Below are 23,740 nucleotides of genomic sequence, written 5' to 3' on the forward strand. Positions count from 1 at the left end.
ATGCTGCTCTCGCTGCCTCTTCCGGCACTGCGGAGACTCGCCGTGGGGAGCGTGCGGAGAAAGCTGCTCGCGTGCCGCGGCTTCTGCGCGTCGTCCCCCCTCCACCAGAGCAGAGCCATGACCAAGGTCGGGGCGCGGGCCACGTGGTCTGGGCGGCGGGGGGGGGGGGGTCGGGTCCCGGCCTGGGGCGGGGGGCGGCTCCCCGAGTGCCCCTTCCCCCGCTTGTGTAACCCTGTCTGCCGACCAGGGGGCGCGGGGGAAACGGAGCCTGGCCCGTGCGCGCCCCCCACCCCGAGAGGGAGCCAGAGCTGGCGTCCCCTCCCTGTTCTTCGGTCATCCTTCGCAGCCCCCCACGAGCCGGGCCGGGTCCCCGGGAGGGAGGGAGCTCGCAGACCGCCCCCTCCTCCTGCAGCAGGGCCGAGGGCCTCGCGGCGGGTGGGGGCCCCTGCCTGGCCCTTGCGCGGTTGGGGACAGCCCCCCGGGCCGGCTTCCAGCAGGGTCCTTTGTTGTCGCGCGCCGCCTCGGAGCCCCGCCTGAGTGACCCTGGCCAAGTCCCTTAGGACCGTGGGCGGAGACCAGGGAGAGTCCCGGGACTCATTTTACCAAGATGCGGCCGGGGTGGCCCAGACTGCAGAGCTCGGGCGCGGATTCTCCCTCCCCGTCCTTTCCCCTGTGCCTGGTCCCCTGGGCCATCCCGGTGATGGCCCTCCGGCCCAGTCCTCGGCAGGTCATCGGCAGAGAGACCGCCCCGCGCCGAGAACCCGAAGTCTGGGACCCCGGGAAGGGGGCGTGCGTGGGGGTGGAAGCGGGGGCCGGGACGCCCTAGTTCCCATTCAGCTTTGAAACGGCCCTTTGTAGAAATCTCCCGGTGAGACCAAAGAAACAAAGTAACCCGGAGAAAGCAACAAAGTAGCGGGAGGTGGGGGACCTGGCTTTGTGGCGCTGCGCTCACGAGTACTCTCAGCTGCTTCCCGGGGATGGGTGTGACCAAGGAAGTCTTGCCCAAAGGCCCGGCTTGCTTAAGACTGAAACAAATGCCGGCCACGGCTTCTGGTGGAATCATTTTGAAAGTAAAACCGTTTCTGTCCCGTCTCGGACGTCTTTTTCAGGGCCTCGTTTTAGGCATTTATGCCAAAGAAAAGGACGAGGATGCTCTTCAGTTTACCAGCGCCGGAGACAAATTCGATCAACTTGTGTCCGGAAAGCTTAGAGAACTTTTGACTCTGTAAGTTTTACCTTCTCTTCAGGGCTGGAGAAAGTTATTTGTGTGGATGAGATAGCGATCAATTTCACGGTCACCAGAGGAAATCATAACTTAGACCATTGTTTCGTTTTCCGGCACGAAGGGCAGAGAGCGATCGCAGAATGATTTGTCCTGTGTGCTTTAGTGCTTCCATCTTAATATGAGGAGGTCGGCATTGGGGGGAATTTATGGCTATTAAAAAATGAAGCCACACTGTGAAAGACCATAAAGACTGAAAAGTTTCTCCACTTCCCATTTCTTCCCTGTCTGCTGGGAAAAAATAGAATCCCTCACTCTTCAGACTGATAGAAAGCTCCAGGTTCCTTTGTGTTTCGCTTTGCGAGAGAAATTAAATATCCCCTGCATAGGGGGATGAAATAAATTGATAAGTGTGTCAGAGATTTAAAAAAAAACAGCTGACCACCATGAAAATCATTTACAAATAACACACTTTATCACAAGTAATTTTTTCATGCACTTTTGATATAGGGAGAAAAAGTCATTATGGACATATAGATGAAGAAACTGAGACTTGAGTATAGGAAATAACTTGGCAGCAGTTACAGAGCTTATAAATGGCAACGCTGGTACCCAGACTTGGAGGGTTGGACTCCAAATAAAGGGCCCTGCCACTACATGATCCTTGTAATTTTAAAATTTATCTGAGTTCTACTCTCATATGGTAGATTTTCAGGTTGATGTTGGATGTAGCGCCAGTGAGATGTAGTAAATATATAATTGTACCTCTTCCTCCATAACTACTATATTAGGGCACGTTGGCAGCTCTCCTTCTTAGGAGGGCTTCTTCCATCACCACCTGGAAAAACATGTTCCAGAACTAACCTAACATGATGTGACAGGTCTCAGGGCTTCTGCCATCTGATTCTTCCTAGCTTCTCTTCTGTTAGTCATTTATTATCCATCCCTCTGTGAATGGGAACTTCCAAACTTAATTGGGCCTTAGTTTCCCACCATTGTCCAGCACTGAGGATATCAGCATGGAGTGAAGAGGTTCTTTCTTAACAGGTGTCCATCTGGCTCGCTCTCATCTCGGTCAGTGTGGTCCACACTGAGATCTATAGTTGGGATAATTTGTTCATTAAGTGTTTATCGTACATCTGTAACATTCAAGGCCTTGTAGTTGGGATTGGGGTGAAGGGGCAGAGAAAATGCAGAGGTAGGACCTGCTGGCACTGGAAATGTTTCTTAAGCTCCCGCATAGGTGCACAGCACCAGTTGTTGATGAATGATAATCTAGTGCTGATAACTGATGTATTGTTCGATGATGGGGTAAATGCATCAGAGGTACAGAACAAAATGCTCTCCGAGTTCTGTGGGACAATGAAAGGAGTACAGAGACCCAGGTGGTATTTGATCCAGGCTTCAGATTAGGGCTATGAATTCATATGGAAAGAATGACAGGGAAGGAAATAATGTTGGAGAAAAAAAAGCCGGAGGGTGTGTTTGTCAGGAGCAAAAGTGTCCTGTGAGGCAGAGTGGTCAAACTCGGAATAGAAAAGGGGACCATGGGGCCATTCCTGAGGGTCTCTGCAGGCTGTGTGGTGACTTAGAAAACTACCTAGTAACATTATATTCTAGTATGTGCTTATATATTTTGTTAAAAATTACAGGCAATATGTTAACACTTCTACTCTAATAGATGGATTCTCAGACTTTTGTTCTCAGAAGCTCTTTATGCTATTAAAAATTATGAGGAATTTATCCAAAGAGTTTCTGTTTATGTGAGCTATATTTATAGCTATTTACCGTATTAGAAATAAAAACTCATTTTGAATTTGTAGACCCTCTGAAAGGGTTTCTGCCATCTGATTCTTAATAGCTAGTGAGTTCTGCCTACTTTGGAATAATCTCTCCTGATCTTCTCTTTTGTTAATCAATCATTTATTTTCCTTCTGTGAATGGGAACTTCCAAACTTAATTGGGCCTTAGTTTCCCACCATTGGAGGATTCTCTAGGTCACACTTTGAGAATCACTGGTATAGAAGAGTGAAAGCTGAAGGGCCGGAGCATCTATAGAGTGGCTCTTTAAAGTTGGGAAACTTAGAAAGTGTCTAAATTGTGTGCAGGAATCTATTGCTGTACTGAATAGAGGAAAAATGGATCTGTTCTATACAAAACAGAAATGAAAACCTTCAAGAAATAATTGATAGCTGAGGGCTGTAAAAACTGAGGTCAATTGTCATTTTTATAAACATTTTTTTTTCCCTCCTTTTAGATCTGGGCCTCCACTGAAAGCAGGCAAAACTCGCGTATTTTATGGTCTTCATCAGGTAGGAACCAACCAGACTAATAGTGATGAAAAGAAGTCACATTGATGTTAGCCTTTATAATTATAAAATACTCAAATTTCCTATCTGGTGAATTTGAAGAGATAGTACTTTTTGAAGACTTCTGGTATATCTCTGTAGTGTTAAACAAGCAGGATTCCATTCATATTGACTTTAAGATATATCACATAGTTTCTTGATTTCTCATAGAAGGTTACTGCTTTTAAGTTTTAGCTAATTTTTGTTATAAACCTTTCATTTTTTTACATCACATTTATTTCTCAGTATCTCTCTATCCCCTCTCTTATCCAAGGATCTGTCCTTGGTAATAGAAATTTTAAAGAAAAAAAATTGGGTTCAAGAAAGCAAGCTGGCATATACTGTGTCGGAGAATATGTGGGTTATTTCAATCTGCAGTCTTGGGGTCAAAGATTAAAAGCCAGAAGAGACCCTAGAGTACCTGAGGCTCGGAGAGGCTCCCTGATTGTGATAAAGGGCCAGAGGAATGCTCTTCTCAGAGCTCAGGGCCAAGTTTGGTGCTCCAGTAGACAGCTTCACTGCTGTGATGGACTCGTTTGTTCTTTGTTCTTAACATAGTTGTGTATATTCCCATCGGTCTCTGAATTGTTTATATTTCTTCTTTCTTTTTAATGGGTATTTTTGTGGATTTATTCATAACTTCTTACAATTCAGTGATGTCCCATTGCATTTCACTGATGTAGCAATGATTTCTTTAGCCCGACTGATGGCCCCCTACTTTTTGCTAGTATTTTTTGTGCGTATCATGGGACCTTTTGCTTTGACCCATTTGGCATATAGGCTTAAGCCATGGATTCTGTGGGTTAAAGGGCCCAGATACTTTGGTGAATATCTTAGCACAATTCCAAATTGCTTTCCAGAACAGCTGTGCCCCCAGTGTGCCTGGCTTCGTGTAGCCCTTGGAACACTTTCCATCGTGGCCAATTTTCTGGGTATAAGTGAAAAATCTTTTCGATTGGCATTTCTCTAATTCAGGACTCGGAGCAATCCTTCATTTGATAGCTATTGGTTTGCTCGTCTTTCAGGAACCTTTTGTTTGTATTGTTCATCATTTGTCCGTTGGGAAATGACCTCAGAGCTCTTTGCACTCTCCGCTGCTGCTGTGGGAAAACTTCATACTGGGAGTCTCTCCCGGGCACCAAGTCTGGGCTCTGTTTCATTAGCCCCGTTTGTAACAGGGGCACACACAGACATTTTCAGAAGATCCCGGAGCCCAAGAGGAGGAAGGGTTACTCCTGGCACTGGCCCTTGTATCGGTCAAAAGCGAGTGCTAGAAAATGTTGATGTTGCTTTCCATCTGTTCCACCAAATCCACCTGGGTCAGTTTGTGTTGCTTCTTAAAATGAAAGCGTGATGATTGTAAAGAAACAAAAAGTTTTGGGTTTGTTGTTTTTGGCCTAGGACTTCCCCAGTGTTGTTGTAGCTGGCCTGGGCAAAAAGACGTCTGGGATCGATGAACTGGAAAACTGGAATGAAGGCAAAGAAAATATCCGCGCCGCTATTGCAGGTTATTATCCTTTTAAAAAGTTGTAATCCATGTTCATTTGAAAAGGAACCATGAGATCTTAGTGGACTTGGCTTTGGAAACCTTGTTTCAGATGAGCCAGAAAGGATATTGTGAAGTCCTCAGGTGCTATCTTAATTGGGAAGTTAACATTATCATGAATATTGAAAAATTATTCATTGGCTAATCACTCCTAGTGTGATTCTGCTTTTCTGTTATGAGAGCAGCTCACATGGGACATAATAGTTGACAAAGCACTTTCCTTCCAACAGCCACAAAATGTCAGTACTGGTGGCCACTCATGGTCTCGTGGCAAATCAAGACTCTAGATTTCCTGCCCCCCAGGCCTGATACGCTTTCCATTTCATTGTGTTTTGTGAAAAATGGTACAATTCTGGTATAGCTGGTTCTGAATCTTTTACAAAGTAGCTTCCTTGTTTCCCGGCCTCCAAAAAATATAGATTATACATATTTGCAAGTCAAAGCAAAAAGGAGAAAAGCATTTGTCTCTTTGCATGTGATGGCTGGAGGCAAATAAATATTAACCTCATTTATTGGCTATCACTTGGGAGCTGCGAACATTTTTCAGCCTCAAAGGAAGTTGTGCAAGGAGATTGTGGTTACAAAATGCCACATAAAGTGATTGGAAAGCAGTACAAATTTAGTGTTTGATCTTGGCCGCCAGCTGCATCATAAATGCTTATTAAATTTATTTGTCAAAGTTTGTGTCGAGTGATCACTTCCTTACTTGAATTTCTCAGATTTTGTTGACCTAGAGATTGTCATTATTGAAATGCCATGTTAATAATGGACTCCGCTCAGTTGCTTCATTATTGTTTTGTGTCATCTCTCCAGCGAGCTTGAAGGAAATGTGGGAATTTGGCTAGAACCTTGGAGAGTTGTAGAAACTCCTTTTCTGGGTTCCCTGTGCTCTGCCCAGCTATCCCCTCAAACTTGATCTGCGTTGTGATGTTTTTTCTTTTAGCGGGATGCAGGCAAATTCAGGACTTGGAAATCACTTCTGTGGAAGTGGATCCCTGTGGAGACGCGCAGGCTGCTGCAGAGGGAGCCGTGCTTGGGCTCTATGAATTTGATGAGCTAAAGCAAAAAAAGAAAACTCTGGTTTCTGCTCAACTCTATGGAAGGTAATAAGACAGAACCAAATGTGATCTAGACTAAAAGGCTAGTGCGATTTTAGTTTTATAAAAAAGAAATCTTGGAGATAACTGACCTTGTACTCGGAAGATCTTTGAGTTTGACACTAGATCTGGAGCCCTCTTTAATGATGACATCAGAGCCGAAAGGAAGCACAGAAGTCAGCTGGCTTTTTCCCCTCCTGTAGACCCTGACTGGGAGACCCAGGGCAAAGAGCTTATTCCAAATCACAGGGGTATTGTATCCTTGAAGAGGACCCCGTTAGCTCAATTTGGAGTCTGGTGCTGTTTCCAGTGCACCCCGCTGAGATTGCTGTTGGGAAGGGACCTGAAAGATATCTCCAATCCCCCCTCGTTTTCAGATGAGAAAACCTGAGACAAATTAACTGACTTGCCCAAATTCACATGCCTAAGTTGTGAAATATTTAGATTTTGATAGGACTGGAAAAGTTCCCTGATTTTCAGTCCATTGTGTTTTCTGTTATACTTCACTGCTTCTACTGTGTCAAACTGGAAGTTTATGTAGCACCCAGTATTTTTTTTTCCTTCTTTTTTTCCTTCGAGGGTTGGATGACTTGTCCAGGCTCACACAGCTAGTGAGTGTCAAGTGCTAAAGGCTGGATTTGAATTCTGGTCCTGGGCTCTATCCACTGTGCTCCCTGGTTGCACTCCAGTATTCTTTTGGGTGCTCCTCTCTTCTTTAAAATAAGATATAGTCTGAATACAGACCAAACTTTGTCCCCCAATGTGGTTTAAGATGTGACTATGACTTGTAATGGGTGCTTCATACATACATGTGCACAGGACATCTAAGAAATGTACACATTGTGTATATATCACAATGCTGTTAGGAAGATTAGTGTTGGAGGTCTCCCTGGTGGTTATTGATGGCCTATATTTGGGCCAGTAAAACCACTAAGTCATTGGGGTTTGAAGCAGGGTCTTTCTCACGATACTGCTTTTCCCGATTCTGTTTAGTGATGATGATAAAGCCTGGGAGAAGGGAGTTGTGTTTGCCGAGGGGCAGAACCTAGCCCGACGCCTGATGGAAACCCCGGCCAACAAGATGACGCCAACCAGGTTTGCCGAAGTCATTGAGCAGGAGCTGAGGCGTGTGAGCGACAGTGCCGAAGTGCACGTCAGGTACGTCATTTCTCCTTCCATGGTAGCGGCGAATCCTTGGATTTCATCTTTCAGCACAACTGCACCCATCACACGAAGACACTCAGACTTGTAGTAGATGGCTTGGCAGGTCCCATTTTTGTAGTTCTTAGTAATTCATAACTGCTTGGTGAGAACAGTCAGTGAGAGAGGACTTGGGGGAGGCTGGGGCCAGGGTCTGCTCCCAGTGACCTCCTCTCTGAAAAGATAGGAGGAACTTCCTCTTGTGCTTTGCTGATCTGCTTTGAAGAGACCTTTCTCATCACATAAAGCAGTTGGTCGTAATTCTTGTAGCAAATGTCTCCGTGATATTAAAAATAGGATTTGATTTATACCTTTCTCAGGGAACAGAACCATTGTATAAGCTGAAGTGCACCTGCAGGCTAAAACCAGAACATTCAGTAGAGTGTCTGGTCTACTTATTAAGTGTTTTAAGCTTTAGTCTTAGAAATCTTTTCAGTTCCAGAAAAACATTTCAAGGTAGAACATGTTTGTTTGTTTTTTTTTTCTCATGAAAAGAAACTAGTTGGCATATTATATTTGTGTCTGGACTAGCTCTCTGGAGGATCTCGGTACCAGCCCGGGTCCTTGGTCTTAGACGAGGCGGGACTCGCGTGGGTGGTCAAACATGGAGTCCATTTATTCCAACTTCTCTCAGCCTTCTGAGTCCCGCCCCCCCCCCCCCCACACACACACCATTTGTGGTCCTCTACAGCTGACAATGGATGTTGCCCCAATGTTTGCATGTGCTTATACACAAGACATCTATAGGGGAAGAATATTTTTTAAAAATCATCTTGTTCCTGAATTTCTATTTTTGACTATAAAACACCTACATTGTTTTCTTATCCCCTTTTAAGTGATTTTAAATCTTACGTATGTATCAACTATGTATGTGTTTATGTTCATATACATATGTAGAGTATGTTGCTTTATTTCTTCTTGAAAATTAAAGATTATTGGTTATTTCTTTATTGGGCAATAATATATGCTTAATAATTTTGCATATGAAATAATCAAATACAGTTTGTTCTTTCAAATATTTCTGCCAGAGAAGGTGGAGTAAATGGAAGGAATATTTCTTGACCTATAGGAATTACTGACACATGTGTCTAACTTTTCTGGCTTGGAACCAGAAATGAACAGAATTTTCTATACTGCAGAAAGGGATTTGTGGTGATCAATCATTATTGCTGTTTAACTAAGTCTGTATGCATAGATGATAGTCACAAGATCCAGGGATTTAGAACCAGAAGTTGTTCCTTTAGCCCTCAAGTTTTACTATGGGAAACTATGGAGACAGATGCATTTATTTCCTAAGTTAAAGTTAATCATAGACATTTGAGAAACCACCATCTAAAAATGCATTTTATCTCTTAAGTACTGTTACTTAAAGTCTAGGCAGTAAGTACCTTTATATATTGAGATTTTTAAACATCTGAAATAAAATAATAAAAGTACATTTATTCTGATTTCTTTCTTCGCTGTATTTCCTTCTTCTAGGACCAAATCTTGGATCGAGGAGCAAGCAATGGGAGCCTTCCTAAGCGTGGCAAAAGGGTCCGATGAACCGCCGGTCTTCTTGGAAATCCACTATCGAGGCAGCCCGAATGCCGATGACTCACCCTTGGTGTTTGTTGGCAAAGGGATCACCTTTGACAGGTGAGTTTATAGCCATTGTGGAAGAGCGAACAAAGTCCAGGCTTTGTAGGTTATGATCTCGTTAGTGTGGGAGAGGTCTGGACTTTTCCCAATGCAGCTCCATAAAAATTTTGAATAAGACAAAGTCAAGAACAGGTCACAGTGATATACCGGAATGGTGTTGGACTTTAATTAGTCAGACTTTGGGGGCAAGTGTTTAAAAAGTTGTAAGTTTTCTAGCAATCTACTTTTCTTGATTTTTCTCCTAAAAGGAAAGTGAATGTGCTGTGAGTAGAGGAGTCTTCTGATCTTCCTGCTAATTTAGTGACTATCAAAAAAAAAAAAAATGTGGAAAGTCAGTTTGGCAAGACTTTGATGAATTAATACCGGTTACTATTAATTGCTTCTAGGTTTTATGGCTTACTCACCCACTCTGGAATTTTGCTGGAGATCAATGTCAAAATTCCAAAAGGCCTGAGCCACACTTAAGGTGGCTATGTAGCTAGCTATACCCTCTTGCCATTCTGGGCTTTATTATAGTCTTCACCATGTTTTGTTTTGTTTTTCACACTTTCCAGTTTATAGCTCATTCTTGATTAATTCACCAGAAGCTAAAGAGAAGTTCATCTGATTTCTTTGATCTGTTTCCATAAGGAATGAGCATTGTCCTTTGGTTGTTCTACATTTGCCTCTGAATATGGCTGAGTGTTCTATCTGTTCTTAGCAGTCCACACTTTTTGACATTAGCTTCTGGTTTTCCCAGCCACTCAAATGTATTTGTGGTTCTGGGACCTTCTTTCCACCTGTAATCCTTTTAAAATGCAAGTTCATTGTAGTCGCACAAGTGTTATCAGATGCTTTCTCTATTTAGGCATTTATTCACTCAACCAACAAAGCTTGCTCTGTGACAGATCACGGGCAGACACTGAGGGGGAGGATGGTGACTTTTCGATCAAATGTGACTCCTCCCCTTCTGGGAGCTTAGAGTAAGAAGACAAGTTACTGTGTAGATGGCTCAGGCTTTTGTTTTCCATCAGGAGTATTTTAGGATTTTGTTTGCAAGAGCTGATTTTTGAGAGCCCCCTCTCCACTTGGAATTGTCTCTTTTGAGGATCTTTGGCTGTGAACCACACACCTGCCTTCCTAAGGGGTGTCAGCTGGTAAAAATACAGAAAACCGGTTTGATTGGTAGTTAAAGCCTCCCCAGTGCATGGGTGCTAAGTCTGATTAACCCCGAGAGCATTTACTCTTGGCTCTCTCTGGAGGAGGAGGGTTGTAGTTTGGATTAAGTTTCCCTCCCTCCTTTACTGCTCCTCCTTCCCTTTTCTCCCCCAAATCCTTCCCACCATCCTCCCACTCACCCAGGCTCACATCTGAGGGGCAATCCTTAACTCCTTACACCTCATCCCTTCTGTTCCCTCTCGCTCTAGTACTATTGATTTTACCTTTGTAACCTCCCCCAAATATGCTCCTTCTCCCCTCCGGTGCTGCCATTGTGCTGCACTGGAGCATGATGTTCAGCTAACGGGGATCGCGAGGTGAATTCTCCTGTGTCTTTTTCCCATGAAGCTTCTGCGCACAATTTTAAAGCAGCGTGACCTCATTCTTGGCAGGATAACTGGACCACTTTTGTAAATATATGATGAGATCACCCGTTTAGAACATTGACTCACATAAGCATTTATTTAGTACCTGTTGTGTTCCGGGGTCTGTACTAAGCATGTGGGGATACCAAAAAAGGCAAAATGTAGTTCCTTCCCTTGAGCCACTAGTCTGATGGGGAGACAATCTGCAAACCATTATGTACAGATGAGATGTATGCTGCAATTTGGAGACCCTCCGTGGGCAGAGGGATTTTAGCTGTTTTTGAAAGAGGCCACAAGAGAATTGAGGAGGGGGAGAATTCCAGGCAAGGGAAGAAGCCGGTGAAAATCCAGAGCCAAGAGCCAGAGGGTTTTGTTTCAGGAACAGCCAGGAGGTCCTTAGGTGACATGCTGTAATCAAGTGTGTGGTGGGGAGTAAAAAGGAGATTGGGAAGGTGGGACGGGAGCTTAGGAAGGGATCTTGGATTGGGGAGTTTATGGAATGGGGGAGATCAGGCTGGTCAGGCTGACCGCAGAGTGGAGGCTGGGCTGGAGTGAGGAGGCCCCCAACAGGCTGCTATAAAAGGCTAGGCTTGAGGGGCTTATGCCAGCATGATGGCCACACCAGATGGGAGAAGGGAGCATATTTGGGGGGGTTACAAAGGTAAAATAAATAGGACTAGAGCGAGACGGAATATGAGGGACAAGATGTAAGGAGTTAAGGATCATCCCTCAGATGTGAGCCTGGCTGAGTGGGAGGATGGTGGGAAGGGTTTGGGGGAGAAAAGGTAATGAGTTCAGTTTTAGACACTGAATTTAAGAAGTTTATGGGACATCCAGTTTGAGATGTCCAGTGGGTAGCTGGGGATTGGAGAGCACCCTTGCAAGAATCCAGGGCAGCTGAGGAGATCACCAAGTGAAATAGTCAATAGAGTTAAGGAGATAAAAGACAAAAAATAGCTAATGTGGAGAGAGTAAGGGGGCAATAATAAAAACTGATTTGAATTCCCTGATGAAACAGCTATTTGGCAACAAAACTTGTTACAATCCACAGTGGTAGTTGTCTGATTCACCATAACCTCGTACTGGGTTTTTTTTTTAAAATAGTCTTGTTGCTTTTCAGAGTGTTATGTGTTGATTGTGACAGAATTAGAAGAACTTAAATGTCTTTTAAGCTTCTCAACTATTTTTGTCAGCTATCTTCTGCGAGGTTTCAAGAAGAAACTGGAAGGTTATTTCAGATAGTAGGTAACCTCATCGGGCACATCTGTCCACAGTTGAGACCAGATTTCTCTTCATTGTTATCCTCTGTTTCACCAGTGGTGGCATCTCAATCAAACCTTCTGCAAATATGGATCTCATGAGAGCTGACATGGGAGGGGCCGCGACCATATGTTCAGCCATCATCACGGCAGCAAGGCTCAAGTTACCCCTTAATCTTATCGGTGAGTCAGGAGCGGGGAAAAGGAATAGGGAAATGCTGTAAATATCTGCTTTTCTTAGAGAAATTGTGTGAATCATGCTTGTCACATAAAAGTGAAAAACGGTGGAAGGTTCCATTGCTGATTTGGCAACTGTGTAGATTTTTGAGGAGCTCACTGAAGCAAGATGAAAATTGACAGTAAGGGTAGGAGTACGGTTCTGGAGCTGGAAAGGTGATGGAAGTCATCCAGTCCAGCACCCTCTTTTTATAAAGAAATGGAGTCTTAGAAAGGCAAAGTCATTTGCCCAAAATTACAGCAGTAGCAAATAGTAGAGATGGCATGGACCCAAGATGGAGGGATTTTTCTAGTGCAGAGGAGCCCTGCTGATCCTTGATCCTTGTTTATCAGTGCATTAGATGAAGGCCTAGAAATCAGACTTTTCACATTTGTAAGGTGGAAGGGGATGACTGACAGCAATGAGTAGTAATTCCAATGATCTTGATGGGCTACAATGTTGGATTAAGTCAAATAAAGTGAAATTGAGGAGGAATAAATGTAAAGTTATTTGTTTGGATTTAAAATTTCATCTTTTATCATGGTGTAAAAGCAACCACAAAACAATTAAAATTAAACAGAACAAGATAACCTTGAGGAGATCAGAGGACGTACTCCCCACTCCATGTCCTAGATTTTCAAACTTTTTTCCCTGATTTTCCTCTTTTTCTTTTTCTTTTCATTAATTTTAAAAATCCCCTTTACTTCCTGGAGATTAGGGCCACAGTATTCCTGGGATCTGGAATATTTACATTAAATTTTTGGGCTTTCTCTTTGTACCAAAGAAGTAGTCTGAATTATTATGGTATTAAAAGAAAATGTGTTATGCAGTACTCTCTATATATTATGAATTCTGAGTTTCTAAACATCTTCTGTGTCATCCTTGGCTTTCACAAACACTCTCCAAACTTGCATTTAATTTCTTGATGCCTGTCTGTGATATCTTGTGCATGAGGGGAAAGTCGCAATGTGGAAGGGATGACTGTACTTTTGCACTGAGCATGACAATACCCAGAATGGAGGAGATGGGATTCCTTCTCCGCTCCACCCTGCTGCCACATGTCTTGAGGTCACTGCCCATCCACAGCATTAAGTTCAGTTTATCAACCCATTTTAAGACCATACATTTCATTGGGAACTGCTTTATGCTAATGGTTGTCTCTCTTGAGATATTGAAGCTTCTCAAATTCAGGAACCGTCATTTCTGCTTTTTTTGGTATTTTCTCTTCTCCTCCCACTGCAGTGTTAAATATGGGCTCTGTGATTAATAAATGCCATCATTGATTGGAGAAAAGGCTTAAAAAGTTCTACCAGCTCCTATAGCTTCTTCCTAGGCAAGCAGAGACCTCGTTTTTCATTCCTAAAATAAATAGTGTTGTACTACACCGATAACATGATTTAGAGAGCAGGTAGCTTACTTTTGGGAGAATATGGAGCGTCCTGAGCTTTCCAGATCCACCCCGTAGCTTTTCTCAAGGGAGAATTGTCTGTCACAGGCCTGGGAGAGGCCGGATTGTCCTAGGGCCTGACCTCCCTCCTAAGGAAGACTTGCCTGAGTTGTTCTGTCCACAGCTCTGGGTCCTTATGGTGTTAGCCAGGTGCTCATTGTGTTTGTGTTTGATCTCTCTCCCCCTCCCCCCCTCCAGGCTTAGCTCCACTTTGTGAAAATATGCCCAGTGGGAAGGCTAACAAACCAGGAGACGTTGTGAAGGCGAAGAATGGGAAAACGATACAGGTATTTATATACATTTGTTGCATCCCCTACTCGGTGGTCGATAGATGAACTATCTGGGGGTGGGATTATTAATGAATGTAAAACACGCTGCGAGTCTGCCCCATGGCTGGTTTTTGAATCAGAATTCTCCCTCATCTTGTGTCTTCCCAACTCTGACCCCCCATAGTTTCAAAGCCTTTGCTGGAAAGAGCCTGAGCCCTGGAGGCTGGGCCTGGGGTTGGGTGGAGGGGCGCAGACCCTGGCAGGGGATGCTCTAGCCGGGTGCCTGTGCAGACCAAGTTTCCTGCCCCAGTTCCTCGGTCTGATGAGAAGGGCGATACTGTGTATGCCGCCTGCCTCACAGCTTGTAAGAGAAGTGCTTTGGAGCCCCTAATGTGCTGCATCTGAGTGAGTTCCTGTGGAATTCGATAAACTGCCATTCATTTTCAATGAACTTGGATGTGCCCAAGGAGAACCTGCTCTGAGTTAAGCTTTATCTTCAGTAATACAGACCCATTCCTGCAGGCTGGCTGCTGGCTATGCCCGGCTTTCCACTCCCAAGAAAAGGAAGAAAGCTGAAATAGATGGTTTTTAAGGGGCTTTTATTGTGAGCAGGGAGGCTGGGCTGCCAACTCTTGTCCTTATAACACTGCTGTGATGTGACATTTTTGATTTTGATGGGCTAAATCGCTCACATTCATTCTGCTTTCGAAAAAGCCCTCAGTCGGCAACCTTCAAGGGGGACAGGGGCGTTGAGACCCTTTATGACCCTTTATGATCGATCTCAGTACCTCAAGAATAATCCAGGTCCCGACGATGTCCGGGTCAGTTGGTCTGGGAGAGCATTGTCAAGCACGCTATTGTGGCAGCCAGCAGTTCTACCTGATTACACATAAACGTGAGGAAAAGTGGTTTGGTTTAAAGAACCCTGAATCCTGTCCTTCCAGCTCTGTGACTCCAGCAAGTTAGTCAACCTGTCTAGCATTGAACCCAGGGTTCCCTAAGGACCCTCTAAGTGATGGTTGTGAGTGCTTGAGTTTCGGTGCCCCACAATGCCATATTTTCGGGGCATAGACTTTTATCCCTGCTGCACCAGGCATGGTGCTCTACACATAGTAGGTGCTTAATAAATGTTTGTTGAATTGAATCTTAATTTTCGCTTATCTTTTATCCCAAGGTTGATAATACAGATGCAGAGGGGAGGCTCATTTTGGCAGATGCTCTCTGCTATGCACACACGTTTAACCCAAAGGTTATAATAAATGCTGCAACGTTGACAGGTAATACAATTTTTCTTTTCCTGAAGAATTTATTTGCTATATTGTTTAATGCTTAGAAGATTTTACAAAAGAGAACTTAGCACTTGTTTTTGGAGGTTTTTCAGCAAAATAATAATCTTGAAATAATAAATTTTTACTTTTTACTAAATCTTTAAAATATTTAGATTTTTTAAAATATCAGTGTTTTTAACTTTTTAGTCTCTAGTGTCAGAACGCAGAATAATCTAATTAGAATCCTCCATCTGGCACGTTATTTGGAAAATGGCACCCACAGATATTATTTAGGAAGAACTGCCCAAAAAGGAGAGAGGTGATGTATTTATCAGATGTTCAGAGTCTCAGATTTGGAGACTAAAATATGGATTCATTCCCTACACCTTGCTTTTCAAGCTGCAAGTGACCATGGAAAGTTACTCTTTGAGCCATCTATAAAAAGGGAGATATTTGACATATTATCTAACTGACAGGCTAGTGTCGAGAAGCTTGTAGATAGAACATACACATCTTCCGTGGCTGGGCCTTAATTCTCACTTCTAGATTAGGGAGCAGATTTGTTAATTCTCACCATTTGGTTTCTTGAACTTGGTCATCATATTCTAGGAAACAGAAACTGGAAGAGAACCTTTGTTTTGCTTTGTTATTTTCAAAAGAGGAAAAAGGAGGAGCCTGAGTTAAACTGATGAGTTTAAGTTTGATTCGTCACCTGATTCTAGGACTTAGTAAGAGTATGGAGGGGAAACCGAGGTCACTAAAACCCATTGTAATGTGGCAGATTTGTATCAATAGCTTGTCATAAAAGCTTTAAGATTATATCTACTCTATTTTAAACAAGCATCCTTTTAATTAATGGTAGGTGAGAATTCTACAACACCAGTATTACCCAACCTTAATGTCACATGACTTCATCTTTGATATTTTTTTTAATCTATTGGATGTTTGATATGCATTAATCCTAATAATTATCATCCCTGACAACTTCAATTTAACATGAGTCAGATTTGTCTGCCACCTCTGTAATTGGAAATAAAATAATGACTCTTGTTTGAGGTACGTGGTAGGCCCTTGAGTGCTTAGCCTCCTGCAGGTTCTGATTAAGTATTTATTGATGATAATACTCCATTACTTTTGGCCCATAGATTACTGTTAATTTGATGGAGGGCACTGAAAATGCTATCTTCTGGTTCCTATGACTTGACAGTTTGAATATAAACCACACATTTTCCCTCGCATCTAGTCCATACAAAATCTAAATATACTATAGCAACTGGTACATATTTTCCCCTTTTGAAGAAATTTTGAAGAAATCATGTTTTAGGCATGAGGTCTTAAGATCTTAATCCATTTCCTTTTCAAGTCTGGATCCATCTTACTTTGTCTTGGCAGTTAAGATGGGTATAATGATATCTGTTATCTACCTCAAAAACTATTTCGAGGATAAATGACAACACATGTTAAAGTTCATTTGTTAAACCCTGGTAAAATGTTGATCAACATTGCCAAGATGTTTCTGAACCATTATAATTAACTCTGGATTTTTCCATGAATACATGGGAAAGGAGCTAGAAACTGGCTAACCTAGCATTTGTTACTCAAAACCATTCAGAATTTATTCAATTTAAAAATTGGGTGCTGACTGCTAGCCACTGATTCTTCATGAATATGACATAAATATCTACAATTTGTTGTCATTGTGAAACAGTGGGCATATCAATAATAGAAAGGCTTTGGATTTTTCTTGACCTAATTTTCCTATAAAGAATTCCCATAATTCACTGATGACTGCCGTGTGTGTGATGTAGGTGACGAAGTCAGAAATGTGAGTGTGAGTTCCTGAGGGTCACTGAGGAAATTGGCCAAATCTTTTAATACCGCTGAGTTTATTGTTCATCTCTAAAATGGAGGGACAGCCCCCCTACCCCATTTACCTTACAAAATGGCTTTGAGAGCCCCATGAGATGATGGGTTCTTTGTAAACTCTAAAGTACTAAACACTGTGTGAAGGCTGGTATTACTAAGTCACTCTTTCTAAAACACCAGGTATAAAGTAATTTCTTCTCCTTTCCTCTAGGAATTTGATAAGGCAATAAATAACAAAAGACTAAAACAAGTGTCAGAAAGTTAACAAGCATTTACTTATTTATGAAATGCTTATTATGTATCAGACAGAAGAAGTGAATCTATATATTTCATTGACTAGACAGTCTGCCAGTAACAGACTAAAACTATTGTGTATTTTTTTTACGTGTGACTTACTAGACTTCTATAATTCCTTAGAGGTTTTTATAACACTTGTAAATGTTTTTTTTTTTTTTTTAACATAGCCTGAATACGTATCTGATAATGAAATGTAATAGAAAATTCTACAGTTACATAATATGCTTCTTTAAGTGCCACAAAAAAAATAGGAATGTGATTTGGTTATGTGCCAGTAAAATGGTTTTCCAAGTTTTTTTTTCTTTAATCTTCCTTTTAAAATTTTCATATACATATCAGAAAACCAAAACGAACAAACAAACAAAAAAACCAAATGGGATTTTTTTACTGCTGGCTTTTAAAAATAAAATAAATTCTAGAGTACTTATAAAACTGTCCGGCTTATCTATGCTTCTTTCTGAACTTGGTTTTCATGCATTTAGAAAAGTTTTAATGACCCTTTTCCCATTGAAAACAGAAAGGAAGGAATGCTGAGACAAATAAGCGTTGTCAAGTGAAGCAAAATTCACATAGTGGCCCTGTCCCAAGCAGGGCACTCTTTCTGCGCCCCGTTTCTCTCGCCTTTCTTCCTCTCAGTCCCCTGCAGCCAGCTGGCAGTTGTACCTGTCCGAGTGAAAGCTTCCAAGTTCTTTACAATGCTGCTCTCCTTGCATAAACTGTTCCTTGGTTCACTGCCTCAATGCTGAACTTTTCTTATGGGGCAATAATCTTCCCATTGTGTTTATGTACCAGTGTTTTTTTTGGCAGTTCCCCAGTTGTCTGAGAAGCTGACGAAAGGACTTTGTCAGATTCATATTGAGTTTTCTTTTCTTCTCCTATACTCTTCATCTTCTTCAGGATCCAGAAGTTTGTTTTGCTTGTGATTTTTCTCCTCCTGCTACTGTCCTTCTTCATGCCCAAATATCTACTTTAAAAGGCCTTCCTTAAAGTCTAACTGCCCTGAGCAAGAGAGCGGTAGCAGGGGAATTGTTTTAAATTAATTTAAAAATTAAATAAAATGTTTTATTTTAAACGTGGTGATTTTCTTTTGCAGGTGCCATGGACATAGCTTTGGGGTCGGCTGCCACTGGAGTGTTTACCAATTCGTCCTGGCTGTGGACTAAGCTCTTTGAGGTAGGACGTGGGCTAATATTTATGATCTAAACATGAATCTACAGAGTACTGATTAAAATTCACTCTTTTGAGGCACACTGTGAGACTCTGGCTCTTTAAGTTGGAAACTTACCCTTGTAGACTAAATTAAATGACTTTTAATGGACAAAAGAAAGAAAACCTCCATTAATAGTTTTCTAATGCCTGGAGCCTTGATTTTCCTAAGTGTTGCTGGGATAGTGAAGTAGAAAGTGGCAGATTCTGCTGGACGTGTGTGGTACGTCTACACTGGAAGCGTCAGCCTGCCCAGCTCTGCAGGGGGTCCTCACCGGACTAGTGACTTTCTGCTTTTAAATAAGCACAATGTACTACAAATAACCATAGCTGGCATTTATATAGTACTCTACAAATAGTAGAATACAAATATTCTTACAACAACCCTGGAAGTTAGCTGTGATTATTATTCCCATTTCACAGATAAGGAAACTGAGGTAGACAAGAGTGGTTAAGTGACTTGCCTGGGATCACATGCCTGGTGTCTGAGGCCAGAGTTAAACTCAGAAGGTTTGTGCTCTCTGCATCAGCAGGGTGCCCACATGGACAAAATGGGAAGAAAACGCCCTTTGCCTTTCTTTCCTCTTAGACCATGTCGGTTAATGAGATGTGCCCTAAGGCTAATAAGGAATACGTTATCTCCTTCATAATGAAATAGGATCCTTAGACACAAGAGTTATGGAATAGAGATGTATTCCTCAGCCAACTGGTGACCTGTCTGCTGACAAAGGGATTAATCACCAGGGATGCCCCATCATGACTTAGCAAAGTCCTTGGCCTCTGACCTCGGTCTCCCATCGTCCAGCCAAATCAGGTTTCGGTTGGTCAAGGAGCCATCTTGGCTAGAGACGCTAGAGTGCGTCTCGGACACTAGATGGCCACTTGGTGCTCGCGCCAAAGCTCCTTTGGTGCAGTTTTCCTTGCCGAGAACCGGCCCTCTCCATGTGGGCTGAGCCTCAGGTGGGAGGAGAGCGTGTGCAGGCATTGTGTGCTGGGGAAGAGTGCTGCGGCGCCCTTCCAGAACCAGTTCTGAGCCTGCCTGTGTCAGCGGTCCAGTAGGGAGCAAAGAACAGGCTTGGAATTGCTGTAGCTGGGATAGGTCCTTTGCTTGGGGACTCCCTCCTTCACAAGGTGGCTGGGAGCCAGCATGGCGAGACCTCAGTCCCCAAAGTGAGCCAGTGTCTGTGGGATTGGGAGTATGGGCAGGATTTGGAGAAGATCACCCCCAACCCAGATCAGCGCTGCCATGCTCTGTGACCCATTTGTTAAAGATGTTACTGAGAAGCCTCTGATCCAGGTTACCCTGGGCAGCCACATACAAGTCGCTCATCTGCAATAGCAAAGGGAGCTTCCTCACTAGGAGTTGATGGACACAAGTCCATATTTCCCACACCCCAAAAGTGCATCGGCTCTGGTGAAGGCCTCAACCCCCTGAGTGCTGTTGGTCTAACGATTCCCTCTGACAGACTAAGGGGGGGGCCCTGGTCCTTCCACATTCAGAGCCCTTGCTCCCTCCAGGACCGTCTGGCGATATTTTTCGTCCTCCCTGAAATGCTTTCAGCTTGCCTGTGAACTGCTTGGTTCTGAGCTCTGAAACGTGGGGTATTTCTCAGCTGACGTTTCCAGGTTCTTTACTGACCCTTCATACTTCTCAGGGATTGGGCTTCCAGAATTCTGACTCGTGTTTTTAAAACACAAATATATACAGACTTAAAAATAGGTAGTTTATACCAAATGAACAACAGATTTCATTTTGAAGGTCTCCAAGGGCCATTTTGTAAAGGACAGTGTTATCCTTTCCAGTGTTACCTCCCAGAAAGCTAATCTAATCTTTTCTGTCTAAGAGAACCATGGGCAGCGTCAGTGCTGGGTGTTAATGTGGAAAGTTAACATTTCCCTTTGAGTAATTCATATTCTTATCTGGGATATTCTTATTAGAAGCTTAAGGGAGCTCGGACTTTTTCTTCTGCAGGCAAGCACTGAGACCGGGGACCGCATGTGGAGGATGCCTCTCTTTGATCATTATACAAAACAAGTTGTAGATTGTCAGCTGGCCGATCTGAATAACATCGGGAAATACAGGTAAGGAACTGGCCCAAACTCGTGGCCTTCTTGATGGCACAGCGCGTTGCTAACAAAAACTTGTCATACCTTTTTCTCTTTGGGGTTAGCAGTTGTGCTTCAGACACCACAACCAGTAAGGAAATTTGAGGATCGGAGTGTGCTGCAAAAATCTTCCCTTTTTAATTTACTACTTTGGGCTCAATTAGGCCTGACAAGTTTGAATATGGTGATAAAGTGTGTGGGTGGGTGTGTTGGGAAAGGAAGAAGGATAAAGAGTCTTCCCATGGCAAGGAAAGGGTCTGCTGCCATAATTTTTTCTTTACCATTTAGATATTTGAAAATGAATATTGTAAAAATGATTTCTCTATGACCTCTTTAAATTTAGTCACATTGACATAAAAATTATATCTGCACACACAAACACATACAAACAGGCAGAGTTCTTTTCCAGAAAAATTGTCTCCATAAACATTATGATTCTTTGTGATAAAAGACTTTTCTTTCTCAAGTCCTTTCTTTTAGTCTGGTAGATTCCCTGGGTTCTTAAAGGTATAAAATAAACTCTGCCAGGTTCAAGCTATAAAGGCTTAAAACATAGACGGGCCTGACCTTTAGGTCCAGTCTGATCAATTCTGGAGAAGCTAATCACTAGAAGATTGGTCACCAAACAATTTTATTTTTGACTAAGTGGCTCATGAAGAATCATCTATGAAGCCATAGGGAGTTTGGCATGTGCATTGATAAGAGTAGTCACATGTGCATTTTGAAAGTGCTGATGTAATTTCCTAAGCTTAAAATTGTGAATTTTTTTCCCAGATCTGGGGGCGCTTGTACAGCTGCGGCATTTCTGAAGGAATTTGTAACCCATTCTAAATGGGCCCATTTGGATATAGCCGGAGTGATGACAAATAAAGATGAGGTTCCCTATCTGAAGAAGGGGATGTCGGGGAGGCCCACGAGGACCCTGACAGAGTTCCTAGTTCGAATGAGTAAAGACAATTCTCAGTGAAATGCATCCAAAAATTCTTCTATTTCATCTTCAATTGGATAGTTCAGTTAAAACCATGTTTTAATGATGACTTCCTAAAGCTGGAATAAAATGAAAAACATTTGCCTAGGATCGTGAATATAGCCATTTACTTTCTACAAACATTTGATGAAGGGTAGATTTTACATAAGACCTACTTGACAACAGATTTTTAAAGATGTTTATAAATTAAGGTTGATGGTTTTAAAAAATGATTTCTTTGCAATTTACTGAATTAATTGAGAAAATGCTGATAATTTTAGATTTGCTACAAGAAACCATGAACAAAATTACTATGCAGTGTTCTTAAGCAATAAACTCATCTTTGTATGCTTTCTGGAGTTGGTTGTGGTTTATTTTTGTGCTTTAAACTCGGAATCGAATGATTTGCAACTACTTGGCTTCTTTTAGCCTTTTGTGACCAAGACAATTAGGTTACCTCAGTATTGTTGCCAGTTAGATGATCCATTCGGGCTTCAGCATGATTCTGATAAATGTGTGCGTTGCTTGCTGGTTAAGACGGCCCTCCATAAAATTAAATTCTCTGGTCAGGTACAGACGTGGATTTGTTTGAAATGGCTAAGACGGGGCAGTTTGTGGCTTTTCTCCTCTTCGATTCTGAGCCTTGCTCGCTCTTTTGTCCATGCCCGCGTCAGAAGTTTATGAAAGCCGGTGCTAAGAGTGCCTCTCGGTACCACAGCCCGCTGCCACTTCACCTGGCTGACTGGACAAATCCAGGGAAGGCCTCCTTTGTCAAACAAGAAGAATGAGAATCCTAACGTTCTGACGGCCTTCAGTCTAGGAGTCACTACCGGTAAACTAACTCTATGAGCTTATAGAGAGACACAGAGAACTGGAGGGAGGGGGTGTTCTGCTCTTCTCGGGTGGAGCTTTTCAGGAGCCAAGGTCACTAAAAAGGCCTAATAGTGTCCAAACAACCGTCAGCCCGCGCGGGGGAGGGGGTTCCCGGCCTGTAGCAACACAATCCTGACCCCTCCCCCCCAGGTTATTTCAGGTAGCTTTTTTTGCACATCTCAGACACATAAAAGGCCTCGATTTCTCCCGTGAAGAAGCTTCGCCGGGCGGGCCGCTTGCTCGGGGAGCCTCTTGTTTAGGGCTTCGGATGAAGAGCGGGGGGAGCCCTGAAAACCAAGACTTGTAGAAAGCTTTGGGGAACCAGGAGGAGGAGTTGAGAGGTCTGGCTTCCCCTCTGGCTCCCAGTTTTGGACCTTCTGGCTTTAAGGAGCTAAGAACCAGAAAATACTTAGCTCGGGGGCTGGCGCTAGAGAGAATTGTGCAAAATACGGTTCCGGGGGAGCCACGGGGTAAGTCTGTGCTTCGGGCCCGAAGCCAAGCGCTGCAGCTGCAGGAGAAGCGCGCCAGTCCCCGCCCTCCCGGAGCTTCCCTGCCTCTCGGAGCGGAGAATAGGGAGGAGAACGCGCGCAAGGCCGTGTGGAGGGGGGGCTTTGGCCGCACTGGACCTCGAGGGAAAGGGAGCGGGTTCAGGGCAGCTTACCTGATACCAAGTGCGGGCAGGCGCGATGCAAGTTTCCCCAAATCTGTGTTCTCGCCTAAAGGATTGTAGAGAGGAAGTAGTGGGAGATGACGTCTTCGTCTTTAGTTCTGAGAGGACCATGACGTCAGGGAGGTGACGTCAGGCACGCAAGTGCGTTGAATTTGAATGGGGGCGGGCTGTGTCTTCGGCCTCACTCTTTGCATCCAGCGAAGCCAGGTGGGTCTTTGGAAGAAAAACTGCAAATAACTGTTCATCAGGTGAATAAATAAGTGAGAAGGGAATGTATCGGGCAGCCTCACGGAGACGCGTGAGAAGCCCCGCCCCCTCTCCGCCCCCGCCGCCCGCATTTAGCAATAGTTTTGGACTTAAAACATTTGGGGGCCGCTGGTTTTTCCTCTAAAAGATGTCCCGGAGGAAGGGGTAGAATTCTGGGCACGTGAGAAGCAGAAAATATCAAGGCAACTTTAGTTTTTATCTTAGTTTGGTTTTCTTCTGAATTAGGGACAAACACGGGCCGAGCCGAAAAGGCCGAGCCGAGACCAATCAGAGGCCGGAGCCGGGCTCTGGCCCCTCCCCCGAGCCCCATCTCCCGCCCACGGTTTTTTCTTTACTTGACTCTCCCAGCCAATCAGCTTTTAACTTAAGTCCAGGTGGAACATGCTTGGTTTGTGTGACGTTTTCTGCGCAT

At 43.4% G+C, this 23,740-nt stretch overlaps 1 protein-coding gene and 1 long non-coding RNA gene across 2 annotated transcripts; one reads left to right on the forward strand and one right to left on the reverse strand.

Annotated features, from left to right (window-relative positions):
* Positions 1-21,877, forward strand: LAP3 (leucine aminopeptidase 3). The gene is made up of 13 exons (XM_031942962.1): positions 1-126; positions 1,110-1,225; positions 3,480-3,534; positions 4,972-5,077; positions 6,060-6,219; positions 7,207-7,371; positions 8,893-9,051; positions 11,934-12,058; positions 13,738-13,826; positions 14,983-15,085; positions 18,333-18,412; positions 20,418-20,527; positions 21,326-21,877. The coding sequence occupies exons 1-13, from the start codon at positions 1-3 to the stop codon at positions 21,516-21,518; spliced, it is 1,587 nt and encodes a 528-aa protein (XP_031798822.1). The 3' UTR covers positions 21,519-21,877.
* LOC116419990 lies at positions 14,389-23,686 on the reverse strand. Its single transcript, XR_004230310.1, has 3 exons — positions 23,053-23,686; positions 21,976-22,284; positions 14,389-14,687 (listed from the first exon to the last, which is right to left on the reverse strand). It is a non-coding gene; the product is annotated as an uncharacterized LOC116419990 (long non-coding RNA).
* Between the last annotated feature and the right edge of the window lie 54 nt (positions 23,687-23,740).

This window comes from Sarcophilus harrisii, chromosome 6 (assembly GCF_902635505.1).
Source record: "Sarcophilus harrisii chromosome 6, mSarHar1.11, whole genome shotgun sequence".
NCBI classification, from domain to species: domain Eukaryota; kingdom Metazoa; phylum Chordata; class Mammalia; order Dasyuromorphia; family Dasyuridae; genus Sarcophilus; species Sarcophilus harrisii.

Bases quoted from the DNA above. Each gene is read 5' to 3' on its own strand.
- LAP3 (XM_031942962.1), top strand. From the start codon at position 1: ATGCTGCTCTCGCTGCCTCTTCCGGCACTGCGGAGACTCGCCGTGGGG. The intron at 127-1,109 runs GTCGGGGCGCGG...CGTCTTTTTCAG, and splicing joins AGAGCAGAGCCATGACCAAG to GGCCTCGTTTTAGGCATTTA. The intron at 5,078-6,059 runs GTTATTATCCTT...TTTTTCTTTTAG, and splicing joins TATCCGCGCCGCTATTGCAG to CGGGATGCAGGCAAATTCAG.